The sequence below is a fragment of the Leptonotus elevatus genome, chromosome 16 (assembly GCF_054856555.1).
Source record: "Leptonotus elevatus isolate MCC_2025b chromosome 16, RoL_Lele_1.0, whole genome shotgun sequence".
NCBI classification, from domain to species: domain Eukaryota; kingdom Metazoa; phylum Chordata; class Actinopteri; order Syngnathiformes; family Syngnathidae; genus Leptonotus; species Leptonotus elevatus.
The window spans coordinates 6,374,750-6,400,217 of NC_141254.1; the positions used below are offsets into that span (position 1 = coordinate 6,374,750).

At 41.9% G+C, this 25,468-nt stretch overlaps 2 protein-coding genes across 2 annotated transcripts in view; one reads left to right on the forward strand and one right to left on the reverse strand.

The window, feature by feature from the left end:
* Positions 1 to 550: 550 nt before the first annotated feature.
* Positions 551 to 16,042, reverse strand: smg8 (SMG8 nonsense mediated mRNA decay factor). The gene is made up of 6 exons (XM_086098031.1): positions 15,352 to 16,042; positions 14,694 to 15,197; positions 14,212 to 14,608; positions 13,776 to 13,921; positions 12,439 to 13,317; positions 551 to 952 (listed from the first exon to the last, which is right to left on the reverse strand). The coding sequence occupies exons 1-6, from the start codon at positions 15,967 to 15,969 to the stop codon at positions 740 to 742; spliced, it is 2,757 nt and encodes a 918-aa protein (XP_085954157.1). The 5' UTR covers positions 15,970 to 16,042; the 3' UTR covers positions 551 to 739.
* A 537-nt stretch (positions 16,043 to 16,579) lies between these two features.
* Positions 16,580 to 25,468, forward strand: part of LOC147160491 (protein phosphatase 1E-like) — a 31,127-nt gene continuing 22,238 nt past the window's right edge. Inside the window, exon 1 of the mRNA XM_086098032.1 lies at positions 16,580 to 17,082. Coding sequence (XP_085954158.1) covers positions 16,898 to 17,082 — 185 coding nt within the window. The 5' untranslated portion in view covers positions 16,580 to 16,897. The remainder of the gene's footprint in view (positions 17,083 to 25,468) is intronic.

Sequence of the window (25,468 nt, forward strand, 5' to 3'; positions counted from 1 at the left end):
CAGTTATTAAGAGGAAGAATTGTCAGAAATCTTGAAGAAAAAAAAGGAAAATAAAACAGATTGTGTTGAACCTGTCAATTGCATGTGGAAAAAAAACACTTGATCACATGTCACTTGTGCTCCTGTCGTCCTACTTGATGACCTTGAATGGCGAGCTTTGTTATTAACCACATTCTTATTGGCTGCATTCCTTCAGGTCATATACTACACAAAGATTTAACACTGAGCCGTTTCCGTGTTGCTTATCAAAGACAGGGACATTGGACTCCGCCTACTTTCAAATTAAATAGTCCACATCTAAGTTCAGGCCTCCTTATATTCAAGAAATTAAAGCCAAACTTAAATTAAGCTCATAACTACTTCACTTAATATACTGTACATTTGCTGAAAAATAACTTAGTTAATGTGATCTTAATTATGTGATGCTATTTAATATAGTTCACGTAACATTACATTTAATTTTCTTCAGGAACTTTTCTTGTTTTTATGAGTCACTTATGACACAACCATAGATATCCATTTGCCCATGTTAAGAATACAGAATGCAACACAATTGTAAATGTTTAATAAACTAAATGACCACCAAACACTGGCAAAATACATTAACAGTTAATGTTACTTCAAAACAGATTTATTTACATCAAAAAGTTTAATGAGTATTTTTATGTTTGGCGGTAGGAGCATTCTTAAACAGTTGTCGCCCTCGGGTGGCCATTTCAGAGATTGCAAATTGCAGGTTTCACTGAGGTTGAGTGTTGGCGGCAGTGGCTTTGAGGATTCCCCGTAGCACCTTGTAGTTGCCCAGGGGCTGGTTCTCCTTGGGGGGGTAGCAGGGTCCCAGCTCGGTGGCATAAGCGTACGGGAAGCGCAGCACCCAAAGGCCGTCGGGGGCCAAGGCCAAGTCCGTTTGCTCCGGGTGAAACACAGGACACGGTGGCGGACCGGGCTGCACCTGCAAAATACGTTCATGCCAACAGAAGTTGCCACAAGTTGATTACTGATGTGCTTTTTAAAAACGAAAAGAACGTATACACAAATTTATGGATGTAAAAATGAAAAGCATGCATTTGCGAATTTGAGGATTCAACTCTAAATTGGGGATTTTAAAAACATTTTATAAGTTTACTTATCTTGAATTTTTAGAAATAAATAAAATGCCTGTATCTCCAACTATTTTGGTGATATATAAAAAAATTGAATAATACTCCGTTTTTTTGTTTAGTAAAATCATGCATCTTTGTTTTCTTTTCCTTTTCTTTTTATTGCTTGTATAAGCATTTTTGTATTAATGCTTTTTTCATGTACAAATGAACTTTAAAATTATATATATATATATATATTTATATTTATTTTGGATATACATTTGGAAATATTTACCTTTTAAGACAATTTTAAAGATTTTTTTTAAATGAAAAGATTTTACATACAAAATGTAATAATACAAACTAGAAAAATTCCCGCGGAAATTTTGAATGGGCCTGCTAACTCTTTTCAATGAGCTGAACAGTTTAAACTTTCAACCATTGAAATCGCTCAAGAAATGTGCAAGTTAACCATAATCAAGATCAAATAAAGTATCTTACTGTCCCTTTAAGAAATATGCACATTCACGCGCACACATTTGATTTTAACCAACATTTCAATGAGCTGAACAGTTTAAAATTTAAACCATTGAAATCGCTCAAGAAATGTAAAAGTTAACCATAATCAACAGTATGTTACTGCCCCTTTAAGAAACATGCACATTCACGCACACACATTTGATTTTAAGTAACATTTCAATGAGCTGAACAGTTTAAACTTTCAACCATTGAAATCGGTCAAGAAATGTGGAAGTTAACCATAATCAACAGTATGTTACTGCCCCTTTAAGAAACATGCACATTCACGCACACACATTTGATTTTAAGTAACATTTCAATGAGCTGAACAGTTTAAAATTCAAACCATTGAAATCGGTCAAGAAATGTGGAATCTACCATAATTAACAGCATCTCACTGCCCCTTTACAAAACATGCACATTCACGCACACACATTTGATTTTAAGTTGTGAGGAGACGTCACGCACCAACACTCCATTGATTTGTATAGGATTACGCTCACCTCAAACAAAAGCCTCTCGCGACTTAACGGTTGAAGATGCAGATTCCAGAAATGGCTCGTTAGAACGGCAAGGGTTTGGGGAACGCGAGCATGTTCTCAGTTTTTTAATCGGATGAAAAATGACCAAATGAGAGCAGGTTGAAAACTTATGATTGATCGAAAATGAAGAGGGAAAAACGGCGAAAATTACATTGAAAAGAGATCAAAAATGTGCGACTTCTCCTCGCTTAAAGTGAAAATAAAGGTACTAAATGACACCTTAGCCAAATAAAACTTAGTTCTTCAGAAAGCAGAGGCTTGTGGCTACAAAATGTGCGAATTTGATGTCTAGTGAGCAAAGATTGTGGCCATGGTGACGAGTTGAAGTGAAACTTTTGGAAATATATTTTTTGGTTCCCAGCACTCAGACCTTAATTAGTCACGCTCTAACTGATGCAAGAAAGGCGACTTTCACCCCTTTGCTCACTGTCTTTGAACCCGCACAGGGGGGAGAGCTTTCATTCCTTAATTATGGGCCTGCTAAGCGGAGCAAGCAGCAGCGAAGCTGCTGCTTGCGGAGCAAGCAGGCACATATTACTATCCTAGAAAAAGGGTTTATTTTTTTTCTTATTTTTTAATCTTCCGCGTTTTTTCTGCTAAAATGCGGCCCGTACCGTAGATCGCACCGGGACAAATGAGGTATCAAACGATGCGGCTCGATCTGACTCGGTGCGCTATTATTTTTATAAGAATTCCCAGTTACCATGGCGACACAATTCCCCAAAATGTCCCCCAAAAAGTCCCATAGGAATGAATGGGAATCCGAAAATGATCACATCAAATCAAGCACCTTTTTCCAAGACACGCTGCGCGCGCATACGTTAACCGACCGATATGAATTTTAGCTCATTTTGTTGGAATTTTTGTCATCTTTAGCTCAGTGTCAAAAAAAAAATTAAGGAATGAAAGCTCTCCCCCCTGTGCGGGTTCAAAGACAGTGAGTGTAATCGCCACTCTGATACCCAATTAAGGTCTGAGTGGTGGGAACCAAAAAATATATTTCCAAAAGTTTCACTTCAACTCGTCACCATGGCCACAATCTTTGCTCACTAGACATCAAATTCGCACATTTTGTAGCCACAAGCCTCTGCTTTCTGAAGAACTACGTTTTATTTGGCTACGGTGTCATTTAGTACCTTTATTTTCACTTTAAGCGAGGAGAAGTCGCACATTTTTGATCTCTTTTCAATGTAATTTTCGCCGTTTTTGCCTCTTCATTTTCGATCAATCATAAGTTTTCAACCTGCTCTCATTTGGTCATTTTTCATCCGATTAAAAAACTGAGAACATGCTCGCGTTCCCCAAACCCTTGCCGTTCTAACGAGCCATTTCTGGAATCTGCATCTTCAACCGTTAAGTCGCGAGAGGCTTTTGTTTGAGGTGAGCGTAATCCTATACAAATCAATGGAGTGTTGGTGCGTGACGTCTCCTCACAACTTAAAATCAAATGTGTGTGCGTGAATGTGCATGTTTTGTAAAGGGGCAGTGAGATACTGTTAATTATGGTAGATTCCACATTTCTTGACCGATTTCAATGGTTTGAATTTTAAACTGTTCAGCTCATTGAAATGTTACTTAAAATCAAATGTGTGTGCGTGAATGTGCATATTTCTTAAAGGGACAGTAAGATACTTTATTTGATCTTGATTATGGTTAACTTGCACATTTCTTGAGCGATTTCAATGGTTTAAATTTTAAACTGTTCAGCTCATTGAAATGTTAGTTAAAATCAAATGTGTGTGCGTGAATGTGCATGTTTCTTAAAGGGGCAGTAATACTTTTAATAGATTATAACTTCCACATTTCTTGAGCGATTTCAACGGTTTAAATTTTAAACTGTTCAGCTCATTGAAATGTTAGTTAAAATCAAATGTGTGTGCGTGAATGTGCATGTTTCTTAAAGGGGCAGTAATACTTTTAGTTGATTATAACTTCCACATTTCTTGACCGATTTCAACGGTTGAAATTTTCAACTGTTCAGCTCATTGAAAAGAGTTGCAAGAGTTAGCAGGCCCATTCAAAATTTCCGCGGGAATTTTTCTAGTTTTTTTTTTGACACTGAGCTAAAGATGACAAAAATTCCAACAAAATGAGCTAATTTTCATATCGGTTGGTTAACGTATGCGCGCGCAGCGTGTCTTTGAAAAAGGTGCTTGATTGGAGTTGATCTCTTTTGGATTCCCATTCATTCCTATGGGACTTTATTTGGGAGTTTTTTGGGAATAGCGTCGCCATGGTAACTGGGAATTCTTAGAAAAATAATGCCGCACCGAGTCAGATCGAGCCGCATCGTTTGATACCTCTTTTGTCCCGGTGCGATCTACGGTACGGGCCGCATTTTAGCAGAAAAAACGCGGAAGATTAAAAAATAATAAGAAGAAAAAAAACTAGAAAAATTCCCGCGGAAATTTTGAATGGGCCTGCTAACTCTTTTCAATGAGCTGAACAGTTTAAACTTTCAACCATTGAAATCGGTCAAGAAATGTGGAAGTTAACCAAAATCAACAGTATGTTACTGCCCCTTTAAGAAACATGCACATTCACGCACACACATTTGATTTTAAGTAACATTTCAATGAGCTGAACAGTTTAAAATTCAAACCATTGAAATCGGTCAAGAAATGTGGAATCTACCATAATTAACAGTATCTCACTGCCCCTTTATAAAACATGCACATTCACGCACACACATTTGATTTTAAGTAACATTTCAATGAGCTGAACAGTTTAAAATTCAAACCATTGAAATCGGTCAAGAAATGTGGAATCTACCATAATTAACAGTATCTCACTGCCCCTTTATAAAACATGCACATTCACGCACACACATTTGATTTTAAGTTGTGAGGAGACGTCACGCACCAACACTCCATTGATTTGTATAGGATTACGCTCACCTCAAACAAAAGCCTCTCGCGACTTAACGGTTGAAGATGCAGATTCCAGACATGGCTCGTTAGAACGGCAAGGGTTTGGGGAACGCGAGCATGTTCTCAGTTTTTTAATCGGATGAAAAATGACCAAATGAGAGCAGGTTGAAAACTTATGATTGATCGAAAATGAAGAGGCAAAAACGGCGAAAATTACATTGAAAAGAGATCAAAAATGTGCGACTTCTCCTCGCTTAAAGTGAAAATAAAGGTACTAAATGACACCTTAGCCAAATAAAACGTAGTTCTTCAGAAAGCAGAGGCTTGTGGCTACAAAATGTGCGAATTTGATGTCTAGTGAGCAAAGATTGTGGCCATGGTGACGAGTTGAAGTGAAACTTTTGGAAATATATTTTTTGGTTCCCAGCACTCAGACCTTAATTAGTCACGCTCTAACTGATGCAAGAAAGGCGACTTTCACCCCTTTGCTCACTGTCTTTGAACCCGCACAGGGGGGAGAGCTTTCATCCCTTAATTTTTTTTTTGACACTGAGCTAAAGATGACAAAAATTCCAACAAAATGAGCTAAAATTCATATCGGTCGGTTAACGTATGTGCGCGCAGCGTGTCTTTGAAAAAGGTGCTTGATTGGAGTTGATCTCTTTCGGATTCCCATTCATTCCTATGGGACTTTATTTGGGAGTTTTTTGGGAATAGCGTCGCCATGGTAACTGGGAATTCTTATAAAAATAATAGCGCACCGAGTCAGATCGAGCCGCATCGTTTGATACCTCATTTGTCCCGGTGCGATCTACGGTACGGGCCGCATTTTAGCAGAAAAAAACGCGGAAGATTAAAAAATAAGAAAAATAACTAGAAAAATTCCCGCGGAAATTTTGAATGGGCCTGCTAACTCTTTTCAATGAGCTGAACAGTTTAAACTTTCAACCATTGAAATCGGTCAAGAAATGTGGAAGTTAACCATAATCTACTAAAAGTGTTACTGCCCCTTTAAGAAACATGCACATTCACGCACACACATTTGATTTTAAGTAACATTTCAATGAGCTAAACAGTTTAAAATTTAAACCATTGAAATCGCTCAAGAAATGTAAAAGTTAACCATAATCAACAGTATGTTACTGCCCCTTTAAGAAACATGCACATTCACGCACACACATTTGATTTTAAGTAACATTTCAATGAGCTAAACAGTTTAAAATTTAAACCATTGAAATCGCTCAAGAAATGTAAAAGTTAACCATAATCAAGATCAAATAAAGTATCTTACTGTCCCTTTAAGAAATATGCACATTCACGCACACACATTTGATTTTAACCAACATTTCAATGAGCTGAACAGTTTAAACTTTCAACCATTGAAATCGCTCAAGAAATGTGCAAGTTAACCATAATGTACAGTATGTTACTGCCCCTTTAAGAAACATGCACATTCACGCACACACATTTGATTTTAAGTAACATTTCAATGAGCTGAACAGTTTAAAATTCAAACCATTGAAATCGGTCAAGAAATGTGGAATCTACCATAATTAACAGTATCTTACTGCCCCTTTACAAAACATGCACATTCACGCACACACATTTGATTTTAAGTTGTGAGGAGACGTCACGCACCAACACTCCATTGATTTGTATAGGATTACGCTCACCTCAAACAAAAGCCTCTCGCGACTTAACGGTTGAAGATGCAGATTCCAGAAATGGCTTGTTAGAACGGCAAGGGTTTGGGGAACGCGAGCATGTTCTCAGTGTTTTAATCGGATGAAAAATGACCAAATGAGAGCAGGTTGAAAACTTATGATTGATCGAAAATGAAGAGGGAAAAACGGCGAAAATTACATTGAAAAGAGATCAAAAATGTGCGACTTCTCCTCGCTTAAAGTGAAAATAAAGGTACTAAATGACACCTTAGCCAAATAAAACTTAGTTCTTCAGAAAGCAGAGGCTTGTGGCTACAAAATGTGCGAATTTGATGTCTAGTGAGCAAAGATTGTGGCCATGGTGACGAGTTGAAGTGAAACTTTTGGAAATATATTTTTTGGTTCCCAGCACTCAGACCTTAATTAGTCACGCTCTAACTGATGCAAGAAAGGCGACTTTCACCCCTTTGCTCACTGTCTTTGAACCCGCACAGGGGGGAGAGCTTTCATTCCTTAATTTTTTTTTTGACACTGAGCTAAAGATGACAAAAATTCCAACAAAATGAGCTAATTTTCATATCGGTTGGTTAACGTATGCGCGCGCAGCGTGTCTTTGAAAAAGGTGCTTGATTGGAGTTGATCTCTTTTGGATTCCCATTCATTCCTATGGGACTTTATTTGGGAGTTTTTTGGGAATAGCGTCGCCATGGTAACTGGGAATTCTTAGAAAAATAATGCCGCACCGAGTCAGATCGAGCCGCATCGTTTGATACCTCTTTTGTCCCGGTGCGATCTACGGTACGGGCCGCATTTTAGCAGAAAAAACGCGGAAGATTAAAAAATAATAAGAAGAAAAAAAACTAGAAAAATTCCCGCGGAAATTTTGAATGGGCCTGCTAACTCTTTTCAATGAGCTGAACAGTTTAAACTTTCAACCATTGAAATCGGTCAAGAAATGTGGAAGTTAACCAAAATCAACAGTATGTTACTGCCCCTTTAAGAAACATGCACATTCACGCACACACATTTGATTTTAAGTAACATTTCAATGAGCTGAACAGTTTAAAATTCAAACCATTGAAATCGGTCAAGAAATGTGGAATCTACCATAATTAACAGTATCTCACTGCCCCTTTATAAAACATGCACATTCACGCACACACATTTGATTTTAAGTAACATTTCAATGAGCTGAACAGTTTAAAATTCAAACCATTGAAATCGGTCAAGAAATGTGGAATCTACCATAATTAACAGTATCTCACTGCCCCTTTATAAAACATGCACATTCACGCACACACATTTGATTTTAAGTTGTGAGGAGACGTCACGCACCAACACTCCATTGATTTGTATAGGATTACGCTCACCTCAAACAAAAGCCTCTCGCGACTTAACGGTTGAAGATGCAGATTCCAGACATGGCTCGTTAGAACGGCAAGGGTTTGGGGAACGCGAGCATGTTCTCAGTTTTTTAATCGGATGAAAAATGACCAAATGAGAGCAGGTTGAAAACTTATGATTGATCGAAAATGAAGAGGCAAAAACGGCGAAAATTACATTGAAAAGAGATCAAAAATGTGCGACTTCTCCTCGCTTAAAGTGAAAATAAAGGTACTAAATGACACCTTAGCCAAATAAAACGTAGTTCTTCAGAAAGCAGAGGCTTGTGGCTACAAAATGTGCGAATTTGATGTCTAGTGAGCAAAGATTGTGGCCATGGTGACGAGTTGAAGTGAAACTTTTGGAAATATATTTTTTGGTTCCCAGCACTCAGACCTTAATTAGTCACGCTCTAACTGATGCAAGAAAGGCGACTTTCACCCCTTTGCTCACTGTCTTTGAACCCGCACAGGGGGGAGAGCTTTCATCCCTTAATTTTTTTTTTGACACTGAGCTAAAGATGACAAAAATTCCAACAAAATGAGCTAAAATTCATATCGGTCGGTTAACGTATGTGCGCGCAGCGTGTCTTTGAAAAAGGTGCTTGATTGGAGTTGATCTCTTTCGGATTCCCATTCATTCCTATGGGACTTTATTTGGGAGTTTTTTGGGAATAGCGTCGCCATGGTAACTGGGAATTCTTATAAAAATAATAGCGCACCGAGTCAGATCGAGCCGCATCGTTTGATACCTCATTTGTCCCGGTGCGATCTACGGTACGGGCCGCATTTTAGCAGAAAAAAACGCGGAAGATTAAAAAATAAGAAAAATAACTAGAAAAATTCCCGCGGAAATTTTGAATGGGCCTGCTAACTCTTTTCAATGAGCTGAACAGTTTAAACTTTCAACCATTGAAATCGCTCAAGAAATGTGGAAGTTAACCATAATCTACTAAAAGTATTACTGCCCCTTTAAGAAACATGCACATTCACGCACACACATTTGATTTTAACCAACATTTCAATGAGCTGAACAGTTTAAAATTTAAACCATTGAAATCGCTCAAGAAATGTAAAAGTTAACCATAATCAACAATATGTTACTGCCCCTTTAAGAAACATGCACATTCACGCACACACATTTGATTTTAACTAACATTTCAATGAGCTGAACAGTTTAAAATTCAAACCATTGAAATCGGTCAAGAAATGTGGAATCTACCATAATTAACAGTATCTCACTGCCCCTTTACAAAACATGCACATTCACGCACACACATTTGATTTTAAGTTGTGAGGAGACGTCACGCACCAACACTCCATTGATTTGTATAGGATTACGCTCACCTCAAACAAAAGCCTCTCGCGACTTAACGGTTGAAGATGCAGATTCCAGAAATGGCTCGTTAGAACGGCAAGGGTTTGGGGAACGCGAGCATGTTCTCAGTTTTTTAATCGGATGAAAAATGACCAAATGAGAGCAGGTTGAAAACTTATGATTGATCGAAAATGAAGAGGGAAAAACGGCGAAAATTACATTGAAAAGAGATCAAAAATGTGCGACTTCTCCTCGCTTAAAGTGAAAATAAAGGTACTAAATGACACCTTAGCCAAATAAAACTTAGTTCTTCAGAAAGCAGAGGCTTGTGGCTACAAAATGTGCGAATTTGATGTCTAGTGAGCAAAGATTGTGGCCATGGTGACGAGTTGAAGTGAAACTTTTGGAAATATATTTTTTGGTTCCCAGCACTCAGACCTTAATTGGGTATCAGAGTGGCGATTACACTCACTGTCTTTGAACCCGCACAGGGGGAAGAGCTTTCATTCCTTAATTTTTTTTTTGACACTGAGCTAAAGATGGGAAAAATTCCAACAAAATGAGCTAAAATTCATATCAATCGGTTAACGTATGCGCGCGCAGCGTCTCTTTGAAAAAGGTGCTTGATGTGTGATTTTGTCTTTCCTTTTCCCATTCATTCCTATGGGACTTTTATTTGGGAGTTTTTTGGGAATAGCGTCGCCATGGTAACTGGGAATTCTTATAAAAATAATAGCGCACCGAGTCAGATCGAGCCGCATCGTTTGATACCTCATTTGTCCCGGTGCGATCTACGGTACGGGCCGCATTTTTGCGGAAAATAATAAACCCTTTTTCCCTTTTTCTAGGATAGTAATATGTGCCTTCTGCTTCGCAGCAGGCCCATAACTAGAAAAATTCCCGCGGAAATTTTGAATGGGCCTGCTAACTCTTTTCAATGAGCTGAACAGTTTAAACTTTCAACCATTGAAATCGGTCAAGAAATGTGGAAGTTAACCATAATCTACTAAAAGTGTTACTGCCCCTTTAAGAAACATGCACATTCACGCACACACATTTGATTTTAAGTAACATTTCAATGAGCTAAACAGTTTAAAATTTAAACCATTGAAATCGCTCAAGAAATGTAAAAGTTAACCATAATCAACAGTATGTTACTGCCCCTTTAAGAAACATGCACATTCACGCACACACATTTGATTTTAAGTAACATTTCAATGAGCTAAACAGTTTAAAATTTAAACCATTGAAATCGCTCAAGAAATGTAAAAGTTAACCATAATCAAGATCAAATAAAGTATCTTACTGTCCCTTTAAGAAATATGCACATTCACGCACACACATTTGATTTTAACCAACATTTCAATGAGCTGAACAGTTTAAACTTTCAACCATTGAAATCGCTCAAGAAATGTGCAAGTTAACCATAATGTACAGTATGTTACTGCCCCTTTAAGAAACATGCACATTCACGCACACACATTTGATTTTAAGTAACATTTCAATGAGCTGAACAGTTTAAAATTCAAACCATTGAAATCGGTCAAGAAATGTGGAATCTACCATAATTAACAGTATCTTACTGCCCCTTTACAAAACATGCACATTCACGCACACACATTTGATTTTAAGTTGTGAGGAGACGTCACGCACCAACACTCCATTGATTTGTATAGGATTACGCTCACCTCAAACAAAAGCCTCTCGCGACTTAACGGTTGAAGATGCAGATTCCAGAAATGGCTTGTTAGAACGGCAAGGGTTTGGGGAACGCGAGCATGTTCTCAGTGTTTTAATCGGATGAAAAATGACCAAATGAGAGCAGGTTGAAAACTTATGATTGATCGAAAATGAAGAGGGAAAAACGGCGAAAATTACATTGAAAAGAGATCAAAATAGTGCGACTTCTCCTCGTTTAAAGTGAAAATAAAGGTACTAAATGACACCGTAGCCAAATAAAACTTAGTTCTTCAGAAAGCAGAGGCTTGTGGCTACAAAATGTGCGAATTTGATGTCTAGTGAGCAAAGATTGTGGCCATGGTGACGAGTTGAAGTGAAACTTTTGGAAATATATTTTTTGGTTCCCGTCACTGAAAGCTTAATTGGGTATCAGAGTGGCGATTACACTCACTGTCTTTGAACCCGCACAGGGGGAAGAGCTTTCATTCCTTAATTTGTTTTTTGACACTGAGCTAAAGATGGGAAAAATTCCAACAAAATGAGCTAAAATTCATATCAATCGGTTAACGTATGCGCGCGCAGCATCTCTTTGAAAAAGGTGCTTGATGTGTGATTTTGTCTTTCCTTTTCCCATTCATTCCTATGGGACTTTTATTTGGGAGTTTTTTGGGAATAGCGTCGCCATGGTAACTGGGAATTCTTATAAAAATAATAGCGCAGCGAGTCAGATCGAGCCGCATCGTTTGATACCTCATTTGTGCCGGTGCGATCTACGGTACGGGCCGCATTTTTGCGGAAAATAATAAACCCTTTTTCCCTTTTTCTAGGATAGTAATATGTGCCTTCTGCTTCGCAGCAGGCCCATAATAAACCCTTTTTCTAGGATAGTAATATGTGCCTGCTTGCTCCGCAAGCAGCAGCTTCGCTGCTGCTTGCTCCGCTTAGCAGGCCCATAATAAACCCCTTTTCTAGGATAGTAATATGTGCCTGCTTGCTCCGCAAGCAGCAGCTTCGCTGCTGCTTGCTCCGCTTAGCAGGCCCATAATAAACCCTTTTTCTAGGATAGTAATATGTGCCTGCTTGCTCCGCAAGCAGCAGCTTCGCTGCTGCTTGCTCCGCTTAGCAGGCCCATAATTAAAGATGAAAAATACATTTATAAAATGGAGAATTTTGGGGGGGAGGCTTTTTTTGGTCATTTTAATTTTCTTTGCAGCGAATATACCCGTTTTATTTCAAAAGAAAATTTGTAGAGATGTTTTAGTATTTAGATAACAAATATTAACATTACAAATTTTGGTGATGCATGCTTTTAATTTCTATTTAGAAACTCTAAACCCAATTGCAGATGCGTGCTTTTATTGTCGGCGGTGCGAGCGTGTACCTGCGGGTTGAGGGTGACTTCAAGTGGGGCGTCGGGCACCACGATAAAAAGCCGCATGAGCTGCGCGAAGTGAGGCTTGACCCCTCGTCCCTGCGAGGGCGATGGCACGTAGAGCGGCATGTCACCGTTAAGCACCCTGCCGGCGGGCTCCTTGGCACCGCCCGGTCCCAGCACCTTGACGATCTTGTCGGGCCCTGAGCCGATGAAGCGCCGCCCTCGGCCGTCCTCGTACTCGAAGCCCACGTAGGCCCGCGCCGTGTCATCACGCCGCCGGCTCCTCCCCAAACCGCCTACGCCCCCCCTCTTTCCCACCAGCGTCTTGTTGGGGGCCGGCCATGAGGATGCGCCTCCGTCCAGGGGCTCGGCCGGGTCGTCCTCGGAACGGGAGCGGATCATCAAGTCCCACGGGAGCAGGAAAGAGGCGCCGGGGAGGAAGCCAGGCTGGTCCAGCCCTGTGTGGCAGTTGTACGACTTAGCCGGGCCCAGTTTCACCAGGGACCAGCTGGAGAATTTGGGCAGCAGGCCCTTGGGGCAGCCCGAGTGCATCATTCCCGGGAGGTACTCCACGGTGGAGGGCTGCCGGTCGGCCAGGCTGGGACGTTTTTGCTGCACTTGGCCGTCAGCGGCGGCTGCGGTCGAGTCGCCGTCCCCGTAAGGACCCAAGCTGTCGGTGGACTGGCCCAGGCTGAGCGCCAGGCTCAAGCTAGTGTCGCCGGGCGTGTGGCCATGGGCGGCGCCGGGCTCCTTCAGCCGGTCGGCGTCTGCATTGGAAGGGGGGTGCGGCGTCTGGTTGCTGGCTGGGGCCGGGTCGGGAGTGCTCGGCTGGAAGATCGGGAAGTTGTTTCGCTCCAGCTTCCCGCAGCATTTGTCCTCCATGGCCTGCACGACCACAACAACAACACGGGTAAGCTCTCCACATTTTTGTTTTTACAACTTAACATTCAAATTTTGTGAATAATAATAAATAAACTATACAATTTTTGTATGAAAATAAACATGTCCAAATGTTGGGACTATATGTTCTATACGAAATCTATTGTTTTGTTTTTGTTTTCATTATATCAAACTAAAAAGTGTGTGTCGCCCATTTTTGTTTTTGGCTATTATTAAATTATTATATCACAAAATTTGGAAAAACTTTTGTTTCTTTCCTAAAATATTTTTTTATGAATGTAAAAATTCTGAAACTTTAGTTTTACCTAAAGAAATGAAAAAACATAACTAACAGTTTTTTCCCTTGAAAACTAAAATATTTTTCAACAAAAAAAAACCCAGACATGCATGCTTTAAGTAGGCCAGCAACCATATGTGACATCTCGAAGTTGGCGATTGCATACCTGGTAAAAATCATAGTTTGCAGCTTGTATGTCAAAGGGGTCCTCTCGGGGGGCCTGCTTCCTTCCGCAGTTGCAGGAGCTGGTGGAGCGCCCCCTGCTGTTGTGGTTGAGAATGGGCGGGTTGTGATCCACGTCTGTTTTCTCTCCTAGCAAAAAAAAAAAAAACGGAGTTGAAAGTCTCCAACTGGATTCGTCTCAAATCGCCCATAAAAGTACATGCAGTTCCACTCCAGTGCAGTAGGTGGCTGCCATTCGCTTTAAGAGTGGGTGCCAACTTTTTGCACTCTGCTGAATGTAGCCCCAATGCACGTAGACCTTAAGCATTTATGTATTACTTTTCACCCAAAAAAAAATCATATTTGAATCTGCATTTTTTGTTTGTTTGAGTTCTTGTTAACTATCTTAAAAAAATAATAATTAAAAGCCTTGTGCTTACCCGCCTGCGGCAGAAGGTGAAACTTGTGAACGCAGTGCTGGTCAGAGAGGCTGCGCTCCTCGCACAGCTGGTGCCCGTTGCTCCAGAACTTGTAGCAGTCCTCGTGGACCTGCAGGGCGTAGCGCTGGAAAGCCACGCCACGCGCGTGCTGGCTGTAGACGCGCAGCGCCTGCGCCAGCTGGTTCTTGTGCACGGCCGTGGTGTAGTTATGCGGCAGGTTGGCCTGGTACGCGCTGTGTGCCAGCGGCAGCGCCTTCTGGCACCGGTTCTCAGAGAACTTGGCGTCTGCGTCCAGGAAGCCGTCCAGCACCTTCAGCTGGGCCTGAACCTTGGCCGCCAGCTCGGCCGCCTCATCCTCGCCACCGCCCGCCAATGCATGGTGGAGCTTCAACGCCACCTGGGCCAGTATTGGAGAGAAAAAAAGGTTTTCAATTGCGTTGTAAAGGTTAACTCCCTCCAACCCCAACAAAAACAAATCTGACCTGTGCCCACTTGGAATAGGATGGTAGCTCAAAGTGGCATGGCTGCGGGTTCCGTCCCACGCTGTCGTCGAAGCCTTTCTTGGTCAGAACCAATTCCACGTGCTGCCACAGGAACTCCTTCAAGGTGCAGTCGGCCAGTGCCGTACCCGCTGCTACCGCCGCACCCGACTGCTCCGCCATGCCCTGCCGAGCCGAGCGGCGCATCTGTTGGTAACGCCGCGGGCCAGACACCAGCACGCCTGAGTCCTGCTCGCACATGACGCAGTTGGAGCGCAACTGACCCAGCAGGGTGCCTACTGGGTCTTCATCTGAGGCGGGCAGCACATAGACGAAGGCCTGGTTGGCGGGCACGGTGAACAGACAGTTGCTGCTCTGGTTGGTCAGTACACGACTTTTACGGAAAATGCGGTAGATCTGGTCCTCCAGAGCGTGCTGCAGGCGCCGTCGGGGCGAGTGCTTCTTGGGTTTGTCCGAGTGGACGCCTGACTCGGAGCCGTTGGGGACCTGGAAAAGGAACCCATACAGAAACTTTTTTTTTTATGTCAAGAAAAGCACAAAGCAACCGTTGTAACGTGTGGGGTGGCCTGAAGGAGGCAGGGCTTAATCAATGCAAAAAAAAAAAAACGAAAAAAAGATGGTGTGTATGTAAATTATGGACCTTGAGCGTTCCGCTCATCTGGAAGACGAAGAGGAGCCGAGGTGGGCACGGCCGACAGTTGACCTTCCATTCCTTGGACACCGGGCAGTCCTTGACGGCGGCCCGGATAAGGGGCAGCGCCTTCTGCCTCAGGGCGTCCAGGGCTCGGAAGAGCCGGTCGTAGGTCACGTCAAACGTGTGGTTGGGGTGAACGAGCAGCAGAACGTGACACACCGAGAACAAATAGAGCAGGCGCAGGCAGTGCTGCCGCTCCAGCCCCTTCCAAAAGTCGTGGGCGTCGGCATGACCGCTACCAGCGCTCTGGGACAGGCAGGCCCGCAGTAGCTGGCGGCCGTCGCACACGGAGTTGAGCAGCAGGTACAAGACGCGGCTGTCCGGGTTGTACAGCGCCTGGATACCGCCGTCACCCCCGTCGTCCGCTCCGCCGAACGCTGAGAAGACATGTTTGTCCGCCAGGGTGTTGAGGAGGGACTCCTTGAGTGTGCCCAGCTGCATGCTGCTTTTGCCGAAGATGCCCACCACGCACAGGCCCTCGTCCCGGTGCTCGGCGTCCTCCGAGACGGCCGCTTGAAGAAGCGCCTCCATGCTCGCGGGGACGGCCATGTTGGCTTCCTTCATCTTCTTTTGGACCGAAAAAAAGGGGGAATCAAAATAGTGACGTACCAACACTACTTCGCGGTTCTCTAACTAAACTGTCCGCCTGGACACAAAGGACATAAACATTTAAATCTTCCTACTTGCGTAAATTCACGACACAGTTTATGTAATATTATTTTTACAATACATTTCGACGTATAAAATCACTAAACTGATTTTGCGTTATCAATAAAATGCCATCAACAATCATAGAAATTGGATTGTCTTAATTTGTGAGGCTAAAAAAATAACAAATGTTTTTTTTTTATTACTGTTCTGGACCAAAAGGTATACAGACTGGCAGATTGCTGTTCTTTTAAGGCCATTGGTGAGGAAAAAAATATTGGAATTGAAAACAAACAAAATTGAATAAATAACATTGTTGTGAAATGAGATTATAAAACACGGACCTACACAAATTCCCTTTAAAAAAATAATGTCATATTCATGTTATAATTTATTTTACTATTGCTTAGCTTGAAATATATTACTTGTGGTATATTCGGTGTGTTCGTGAACAAGTATTTAAAAAAAAAAAATGCCCAAGATTGGCTGCTGTGCGTGCGCGTTCACGTCTTGCGTGTGTACGTCATCCGTGACGTCAACGTCCTTCCGATCCGACGAAATCCCAGCTAGCGGGCGCGCTCCCACTCGGCGGTGAATGGGGGCAGTCCAACACTTAGTGAAATTAGTCTACTCGCACCTCCCTTGTCTCTTCGGTCCGCACGCCGGTAGTTTACCCCCTCACCCTCCGCCACCGCCACCGGGCACCAGCTAGCTCGAAAGCTCGCCCCCTAAGAACAAAAGTCCACCGTCGAGTTCGGGCCAGCGTGTCGCCGCGAGTCTTCCCAGCCGAGCGAAGCGAAGCGACGGGCGGAGCTGCGAGTGCGAGCGTGTCCAGGAATGAGCAATGATGGCCGGCTGTGCAGCAGAGGAGAAAACCTTCCGACGGTTCTTGGAGCTCTTTCTCCGGGAAATGAGCCCTCCTCTGCAGGACAGCGACCCGCTGCCCTTGCGCCCCTTGACGGACCTTGTGTGCGAGGACGAAGTGGAGGGGGAATGCCTCGATTTGTGTATGCAGCACCTCTACAAATAGTTAAGTGGATACTTTTCTGCTATAAATTACGCGCATGTTGCTCGATTTTTGGGTGAAGCTGCGGGAAAGGGGGGCTCGGTCTGGTTCACACGCCCGTTAACCTCACAACCACGCGCGCTGGGTGTGTCCAAAAAATTAAAATAAACGAGTTGCATAATTTAAATAAAATTATATTTGCTTTTAGTTGCATACTTTATTCACAGCCGTGCTGCAGAGCCACTTGAGAAAAAATCCCCCAAATCCAAAGGTGAACCCCCGATTTTGCGTAACATGCCGACGTCATCATTACATAGGCGGTGGGGAGGAAGACCATCTTCTTCTCACAGGCTAAAAATAACCCCACCGGCTCTGTTATTTGCCTCCATTTGACAAATTCCTGACAAGAAAAATGCAACACAAGATACACATTCAAGATGATGATGCACTTCTTACATAATGTAGTTAGTGTGCAGTTCGAACTGGATTAGGTTGTGTGTGTGTGTGTGTGTGTGTGTGTGTGTGTGTGTGTGTGTGTGTGTGTGTGTGTGTGTGTGTGTGTGTGTGTGTGTGTGTGTGTGTGTGTGTGTGTGTGTGTGTGTGTGTGTGTGTGTGTGTGTGTGTGTGTGTGTGTGTGTGTGTGTGTGTGTGTGTGTGTGTGTGTGTGTGTGAGCATACTTGGCAGTAATGGCAAAAAAGAAAAAGTGAGAAAATGAGATGCTGGCCTGGTTTAGAATCCAAAATAGGTGCAGAAAGAAGTGTGCTGGCAAGGGAAGCACTCATCTAGGGCACCCGCGCTGCACTCGTGTCTGGAAAGGAGTGTGCTTTTCGTTTTTTTTTTTAAACACACCGTGGGCGTGTGGGGGTGCTCTGAGGTACTCCAGTGGTGTTGGAGAGCATCTGTGACAGGCCCTAATGAAACTCGCGGAGGACGAGGGGGGTGTTTTGCAACATGCAAATCCACCATCCATTGATTTTTTATTGCAGTTGTCCTCATTAGGGTCGCGCCTAAGATGGAGTCTGTCCCAGATGACTTTTGGGCGAGAGAAGCGGGATCACCCTGGACTGGTCTCTAGTCAATTGAGGCACATTTATGGAGAAACAACCAAGGATGCTGTGAGAATTAGTTGACAGTTTGGTGAGTTGAGAGAAGTAACACCGCAGTCAGTCGGACGGACGTGCAAAATTGTCTGTTACATGATTTGGATTTTGACAGTTTTGGGTGTTTTTGAGTTTGTTGGACCAAACTGGATGCAACCTGCTGAAGCTGTTTGAGTTCATTTGAAACTTTTCACTTTTAGCACAACATGAATATTATCTGTAGGATTTGTCAACAAAATATTAATTTCATTCTGCAAACTTACTTGTCCCCAGACACTTGAATGCAGCAGGATTCATTGGTTGGGTGAAATTTGATTTCTCGCATCCCGAAGCAAGAAAATAGACATCTGCCTCAAATAACCTAGCATCCCTTTCCCGCCATAATATAATGACTTTACACAAAATGCCATATTTCCTCAAATACTTGTTATTCTTTGATATATGCCATACCTTAATAGTCCCAGTCTTTCATTTAAGAAAAATAAATGCCATCTTCAAATAACCTAGCTGCCATTTTCGCCACCAGAAATAAAAATGCCTACACAGATTGATGTCATATCACCTCAAATAGTGGCTATCGCGTTGATAGGCACCGTGCCTTGATTAGTACTCCCTGTGTTCCACATAAGAAAAATACACGCCTTCCTCAAATAACTTAATAACAGCCTTCTTTTTCTAATCAGAAAACGCATGCCTATACACAAAAGATGCCGTTTTCCTCAAGTACTTGCCATTCTCTGATAGATGATGTGCCTCAATTTGTCTGTATTCTTAAGAAAAACAAATGCCTTCCTCAAGTACCTTAAGCCTTCTTTTTCCCTCCAGAAAAAGCATGTTTATAGTCAAGGATGGTGTTTTCTCCCAAATACTGTCCATCCTTTTGACAGACACCATACCTCAATTAGTCCCTCTTTTCCACTTAATAATATACTGTAAATGCCCCTCTCAAATAAGGCTACCATTTCTCTATTATAAAAAATGGTAGTAACTAAATGCCATCTCTCGCAGTTCATAGACACTTTTATTCACACAAGTGCAAGCTGCTGATATTAACTCCGTCGCTAACCAAAACGACAGCGCCTGAGCCGAGATTGGAGCCCAACACCCCGTGACCATGAGGCAGATGTGCTAACCCCTACCACACTGCGCTCAAGTCAAGTTTCCGTTTTTCTCAACCATCTTGTAATCTGCAGTAACATCCTTTTTCCCGTCCAGGCTATCACGTTAGCGTTTGGCTTCGACATTGTGTGGAAGAGGCACTAAAGGTTGGCCGTTTCCTTCCTGATGAGCGCTGCGTTGTTATTGTGTCAAAACCCAAAGCACAACTCCACCCTCTTCGCTTCCTCCGCCAGGGTGACGACAGCCCAAACGGGCGGAGGGGGGGACTTCCTTTTCCTGCTCCTGCAGTCATTCGTCACAAATACTGTTGTTGTTTTATTATTATTATTATTTTTAAATGGTGTTACACATTTGATTCAATCAATCCCCTTGCGTTATTGAACGAGTCACAAAGAGTTGCACATTTGTACTTTTTGCCCACCTTGCTCTTCTCTAAAAAGAGCTGAATGGCAAAATTCACAACAGTTTTTTTCCCCCAAGTCCGCTTATATGGCTTTCTGTGACTCTTCCAGTCTCTTTGTATCTCTATTGCAAACTGCTGATGAAACTATAAGCCCCTGACATTAGAATTTTGGGGGTGAAGCGGCAGTAAAACAGGCTAAAATGCAGATGTCAGCAACTTTTTGTGCCATCAGCAGGTTGCAACAGAGACAAAGACAAGACTGGAAGAGTCACAGAAAGGTTCATCTGTTGGGGATTTTGCCATTCAGTTATAAAATAGAATACAGCTGCAAAAAGTAATAAAACATCCAACGTGAAGGTCAAAAACTTTACGGTAGTTTAAACAAAGTTCACCTGAAAAGGTTATAGTACCTTTTAGGTTTTCATTCTGAAATGTCACCCAAAAGCCCAATATACCGTTTTTGTGTATCGTGAATTTTCTTTTGCCCGGTCTTGTCCCGGTCTTTTGTTTGGGTAAACACAAGTGGAAAAATCTTTGCCTTTTGGCTGAGCTGTCATCTGTTTGGCGGGGGAAACCCTGATGTCAGCGAGTCTCCTAAAAGCAGTTCTGGCTCAAGTGCTGGACTCGGCCCAGTCTGGCTTTTCGAAATGGCTTCCCACCAAATTCCTCCGGTTTGCCGTCTAAGCTCAATCTGGGGGAAACATCACTGACACTCATTATCTTTTTTTTCTTTTCTCCTCTATGTCTGAGGTAACACATTTTTGACTGTCTGATGTCTGAAGTGTTTTAAAAGTGGTCCACGTGAAGTTGATAATCAAATTAAAACAGTTGTGTTTTACAGAATAGTGCCCGGTGGCGTTTGTTTACTCAACTGCAGATAGAGGAGGCCTAAATCATAACTAGGCTAAAACCTATTATATTATAACTGTTAACTCAAAACAATTCATTACCATTTTAAAGTTAAGCAAGTAGTTGATTTACAAATCATTACGAAGTGCAAAACACAAAAGTGAACCGAAACACTAACGTACAAGCGCCTCGGCCAACTGACGTGTCAGCGTTCAGCAGCGCGCTGGAAGGAAGCCACCAAACACGCATGCCAATATGTCTGCTTTGACACAACCCTGCATCTCGGACAATAGTTGCCATGGCAACCGCCCAGGCTCCCTCGCGGGAAAAGCAATTATAGGTCAGCTGAGCACCTCGCTAATGTGCTGTATGTAAACTTTTATGCGAGTCGTGAGTTACACATTTCGTGCTTTTTAATTTGGTTTGGCTTGTTTCTGCTTCTTTTTGTTTGTTGTTTAACTTCTCCTTAACCATTCAATGAAATTACTAATAGGGATACATTGATACCACTTTTCCGACTGAGTACGAGTACTTACATTTGAGTACCATTTTTTTTCCTGGCTCAAATTGAGGCAGAGGTGGTATCACCCTGACTATGATGGTTGACTACCGATACCAGGTATCGTATCGGTGCCAATACCAGTATTTTAAGGTATCGGTACTCGCTGCGGTGACCGATACCATTATGAGCCGCCCCCCTGCAGCCATTTTACGATCAGAGGCTAGAAATGAGAAATTAAATGAATACAAAGTTGCCATCATTTTTTTGCCATTTTACAAACTACAATAATAAAAAATCATCCACTAGTACATATTCAATTGTAAATATAGTTCAGCGTTGTTGTAAAACACAATTATGTTTATTGTATATACTGTGTTTTTATGACTTTGGCGATGGCTGGAGCACGCCACCTCTGCCTCGCAACCAGGAAATGGGCGTGTGCAACAGTTGGTCCATGATCTATTTCTTTTTTGGTACATTAAAGTAAAAAAAAAAAAAGAAAAAAAAAGAGCTGTTTCTTCTTTTGTTGTTGCTTCAGGTCTTTCCGGTGCATTGCTGTTGATACAGCGCCTCCATAAGGGCGCAAAATGTGTTGCTGCCTGAGCTCAATCAACACAGCTGGAGCGCTGTGTTGCGCAATATCAGTGGCTCAGGCTGGAAATGGCAAGCAAATTAGGTGGAGGTGGCCACCTCTGAATTTTGTACACAGGAAAAACCCTGACAATACTAAATATGGATGTTTGATAATGCCGTTATATCTTGCAATTGTTGTGAAAATAATTTATCAAATGTTCAAAAACCCAAACTCTACTTAAACATGGCAAAAATAAATACATCACTCAAATATAATACTTGTCATTACTGACTTTTTAACATCCAACTGCATCATTTATTTACAAAAGCGCGGGACTGCCAATGTAAACAGTTTTGACTGGACTATGTTGTTCAAACATATTGGTAAAATAAAATGTTGACCAAATGCTACAAAGCATTTTTTCCCGCATAATGCCATGGGGTAATGCTACAGTTTTTGTTATTCCTTATCTTATTTACTGTAACATGAATGTTTGTCTGCATCCCCGTTTTAACTTCCCATGAAAACGTACCCGAAACGTTCCGTGAATTACCAAGAAATTTCTCCTCCCGTTTTGAGTCTCCTTGCCATCTTTTCAGTCATCTCCCTTTGCTGTCCGCTTCGTCGTCTTTCCCTCGTAACTCGTGGGGCTTCTTCAGCCTCATGCGTGAAAACGTTTTTGGCACGACCATCTGCAGCTGCCCAAGCAGACTTGACGGCCCCACGTTCGGCCTACGTGGACGTCTAACGGCTAGTTAGCGCTGCGAGTCGGAGGCAGCAGGTCCGGTGATTCATCCGACGTGTCATTCGTTTGTCTCTGGGCTGAACAGCTAATAATAGTTCTGCGAGAGGAAAGTTCAACGGTTCAATGGATGCGGAGGCCGGCTGATGGATGTTGTTGTTTTTACGATGAGTTTATGTATGTGTCTTGAAATGCCTGTTAGCTTCTACAGTCAAGCCCTGTTTATCGAAAGGGATACGTTACAGAAAGTCTGCAATATAGAGACCGTTTTGGAATACTTTTACCCTCTCCCCTTACTTTATTAAAAGTCATACATAAAAACAAAAGAGAATTACGCATTGTTTATTTAAAAAGCAAAATCTTAAACCAAACCTAACAAAATTCCCAAAGCTTAAACCCGTGGGTGGTATTTTATTTTGAAATAGCCTAGTCAGAACCATCAAAAAGCCCAAAAACCGGTCACAAAACCACCCACGGGTTTTAATGCTAAGATATCCAAACTATATTATTTTCAAATGTTTGGACACTTAACTTACTCTATGAAACATTTTTTTTAAATCATTAGAATATTGCTACATTGGATAAAATTTGTGTTCTTCGCCACTTTTTGAAGTAACATCCGAGCAAAAATTAGCTGTAAGCCTTCCTAGCATAGACGCGCTAATTCCCGTAGCTGGTTGCAAACGTTTATCTCAAGACAGCATGATATTAACGTTATGTTGAATTTGTCGATGAGTGATAGCTAGGCTAGGTGTGCCTCCACTAGCAAGAACGCGTTCTAGCGGGAGAACACTAATCCGTTTGATCTTGTCTGGAGCTGTGAGTCCCATGTGAAAAAGAAGACGATGCACTCTCCTCACCCTAAAGCGTTGTTTTCTTTTTTTCTTTTTGGCTGCTGATGCCTTGTGAATAAAACTCTGGTTTGGATCCAAACGCAACGCTACATTGCAACAGCAAGAAATCGTGCGTGAGACTGTGTGGTTTATTGTGCGTGACTTTTGGGACTGTTACGCAAGACGTAGTAGTAAGTCGGAGAGAAACTATGAAAACAATGAAGAAGATGATGTACTAAAAGCTTGACAATATGTGATCAGTGCGTAACACCTGTGTTAAAGCAGTTTCATTCAGTGTGAAATCTGGGTCTGTTCCTGTAAATAGAATCTAGTAGTTCACGCAGGTTAATTCTACAGTGGAGCCTTCGTTTTCATATGGACTCGTTTTTTATGTTTTTCGTTTTTTTGTTTTATTGTCCTCAAAATTTCCCAGAATCGATGCACGTTCTTCCAAAGCATTTCGTAAATTGTGTCTAAAGGCGTCAACAGAGGGTTAGGAGTGTTCCACGATGCCAGCTGTTAAAACATCCTGTCAAAAGTCAGATCTTCAAAATCAAGTTTTAGCTCGATTGCTAAATGTGCAATGTAGGACAAATAATGTAGTGCAATTGTTTTTATATTTATACTTTTATTTTGTAGGCCTCATTTTTGACAGGATGTTATTAGGGGTGGGAACCTCTGGGTACCTCACGATACGATATGCGATACGAGGCTCACGATAACAATTATCTCGCCATGTGACGACGATACTGCGATTATCGAGATATTGCTCAGGTAATAAATCCACGATAATCAACAATAAAACTACTCAAGACATAAATTGATGTTTTTTCAATGATAATTTTTTTTCTTTTTGTACCATCACTTCACAGTGAGTACTTAAGTGTATTTTTTTTAAACAAATACAAATGTCTTCTTAACAGAGACCACTTTCTGTGAACAAATTTGTGTCTTTCTTAAACACTATTGTCATGCAACAAGTCAGTCAGTCACATAGTGAATTGTTTCATTTGATAAACTCTGATGATTTTTTTGTATAACATTGCAAAAGTAAATAAATAAAGTTACTTAAATATTAAATCCAATTGAATCAATATTGATATTCTTCAGAAATGATGTGCTTCAAAAAGTCGAATCATAAAATATGTTTTAAAATGTTACAGATGCAAAACTGAGTCAGTCGCTGGACAGATAATAAATGTCTTACACAAGTAAAAGTAAGCTCATGAATCTTCTTCGCCTAAAGTCTGCCATACATTTCCCTGCCACTCTTATGAGGCGCTCCCCCTAGCGGCCTGCCAAGTAATTGCTTGGCAGTTTTGCCAAGCAGACCTGGAGGCATGTAAATAAAAACTTATTGTTACAATATGTGGCAATTTGGAACAAATTAATTGGATTAGCATTATTTCCCTTGGGAAATATTGCTTTGGATTTTGTACCATTCGGATTTAGTCAAGACTTTATGGAACGGATTTGTCACAAAAATCAAGGTTCGACTGTACTTTCATTCTGAAATGTCACCCGATCGAAAGCCTAACTTTTTGGCGTATGTGCCTTTGCTCGATAAAGGTTACGGAAACACAGGTCTAACGAGCCAAAAATATTCTCACTGCTATCTCTTTAAAAAAACTAAAAAAACATAAATACCCGTAGGAAGATGTGAACACACACACAAGTGAAAGATAACAGAGAGGAGAACCTCTCTTGTGCGTCTCCCACTGCTGTTAAGACGCAGGGGGTTGATCCGACTTCCTCCAGTGTTCCCTTGAAACAGACACGCACACACTTAAGGTTACAGTGAGTGTGAGAAGTGCCATGTCGCTAATGAATGCCGACAGTTCTGCCGTGGCGTCATGACAACCGGTGGCACCATACTTAACCCGCTGTGTGAATCCACTGCATTTAATGCGACAATCTTGAAAAAAACCCATACAAGACGTTTCACATTTTGTATGTGACAGTACGTTATTGTTTTATAGTATCTGCTGCTTATTGTGAAGTGACTCGAGTTGACGCATCATAAATTTTTGCTCGTCAAAAAATCATCTGAACGATGGCTCGTATCTTCGTCGTGGGTTTTTCAACCCCAAGGGATGCGTTTTCTCTTTTTTTAAATGAGTTCCTCCACCTTCAAATATGAGGTGTGTCCTCTGTTTGAAGGGCAAGGCTCGCTTTTGTGGGGATGCGCCAACAACCTCGCTTAATGAGGATTTCCTTAGGCAGTCGGACACCAATGCGGCAAGCCTTAATATCCACCTGCTCTCGTAACTCCTGAGGCCTTTTTGG

Coding starts and splice junctions, on each gene's coding strand:
- smg8 (XM_086098031.1), bottom strand. CDS start 15,969: ATGAAGGAAGCCAACATGGCCGTCCCCGCGAGCATGGAGGCGCTTCTT. Junction 13,922..14,211: donor TCACCTTCTGCCGCAGGCGG/GTAAGCACAAGG, acceptor TTTTTTTGCTAG/GAGAGAAAACAGACGTGGAT. Junction 13,318..13,775: donor CAAACTATGATTTTTACCAG/GTATGCAATCGC, acceptor GTGGTCGTGCAG/GCCATGGAGGACAAATGCTG.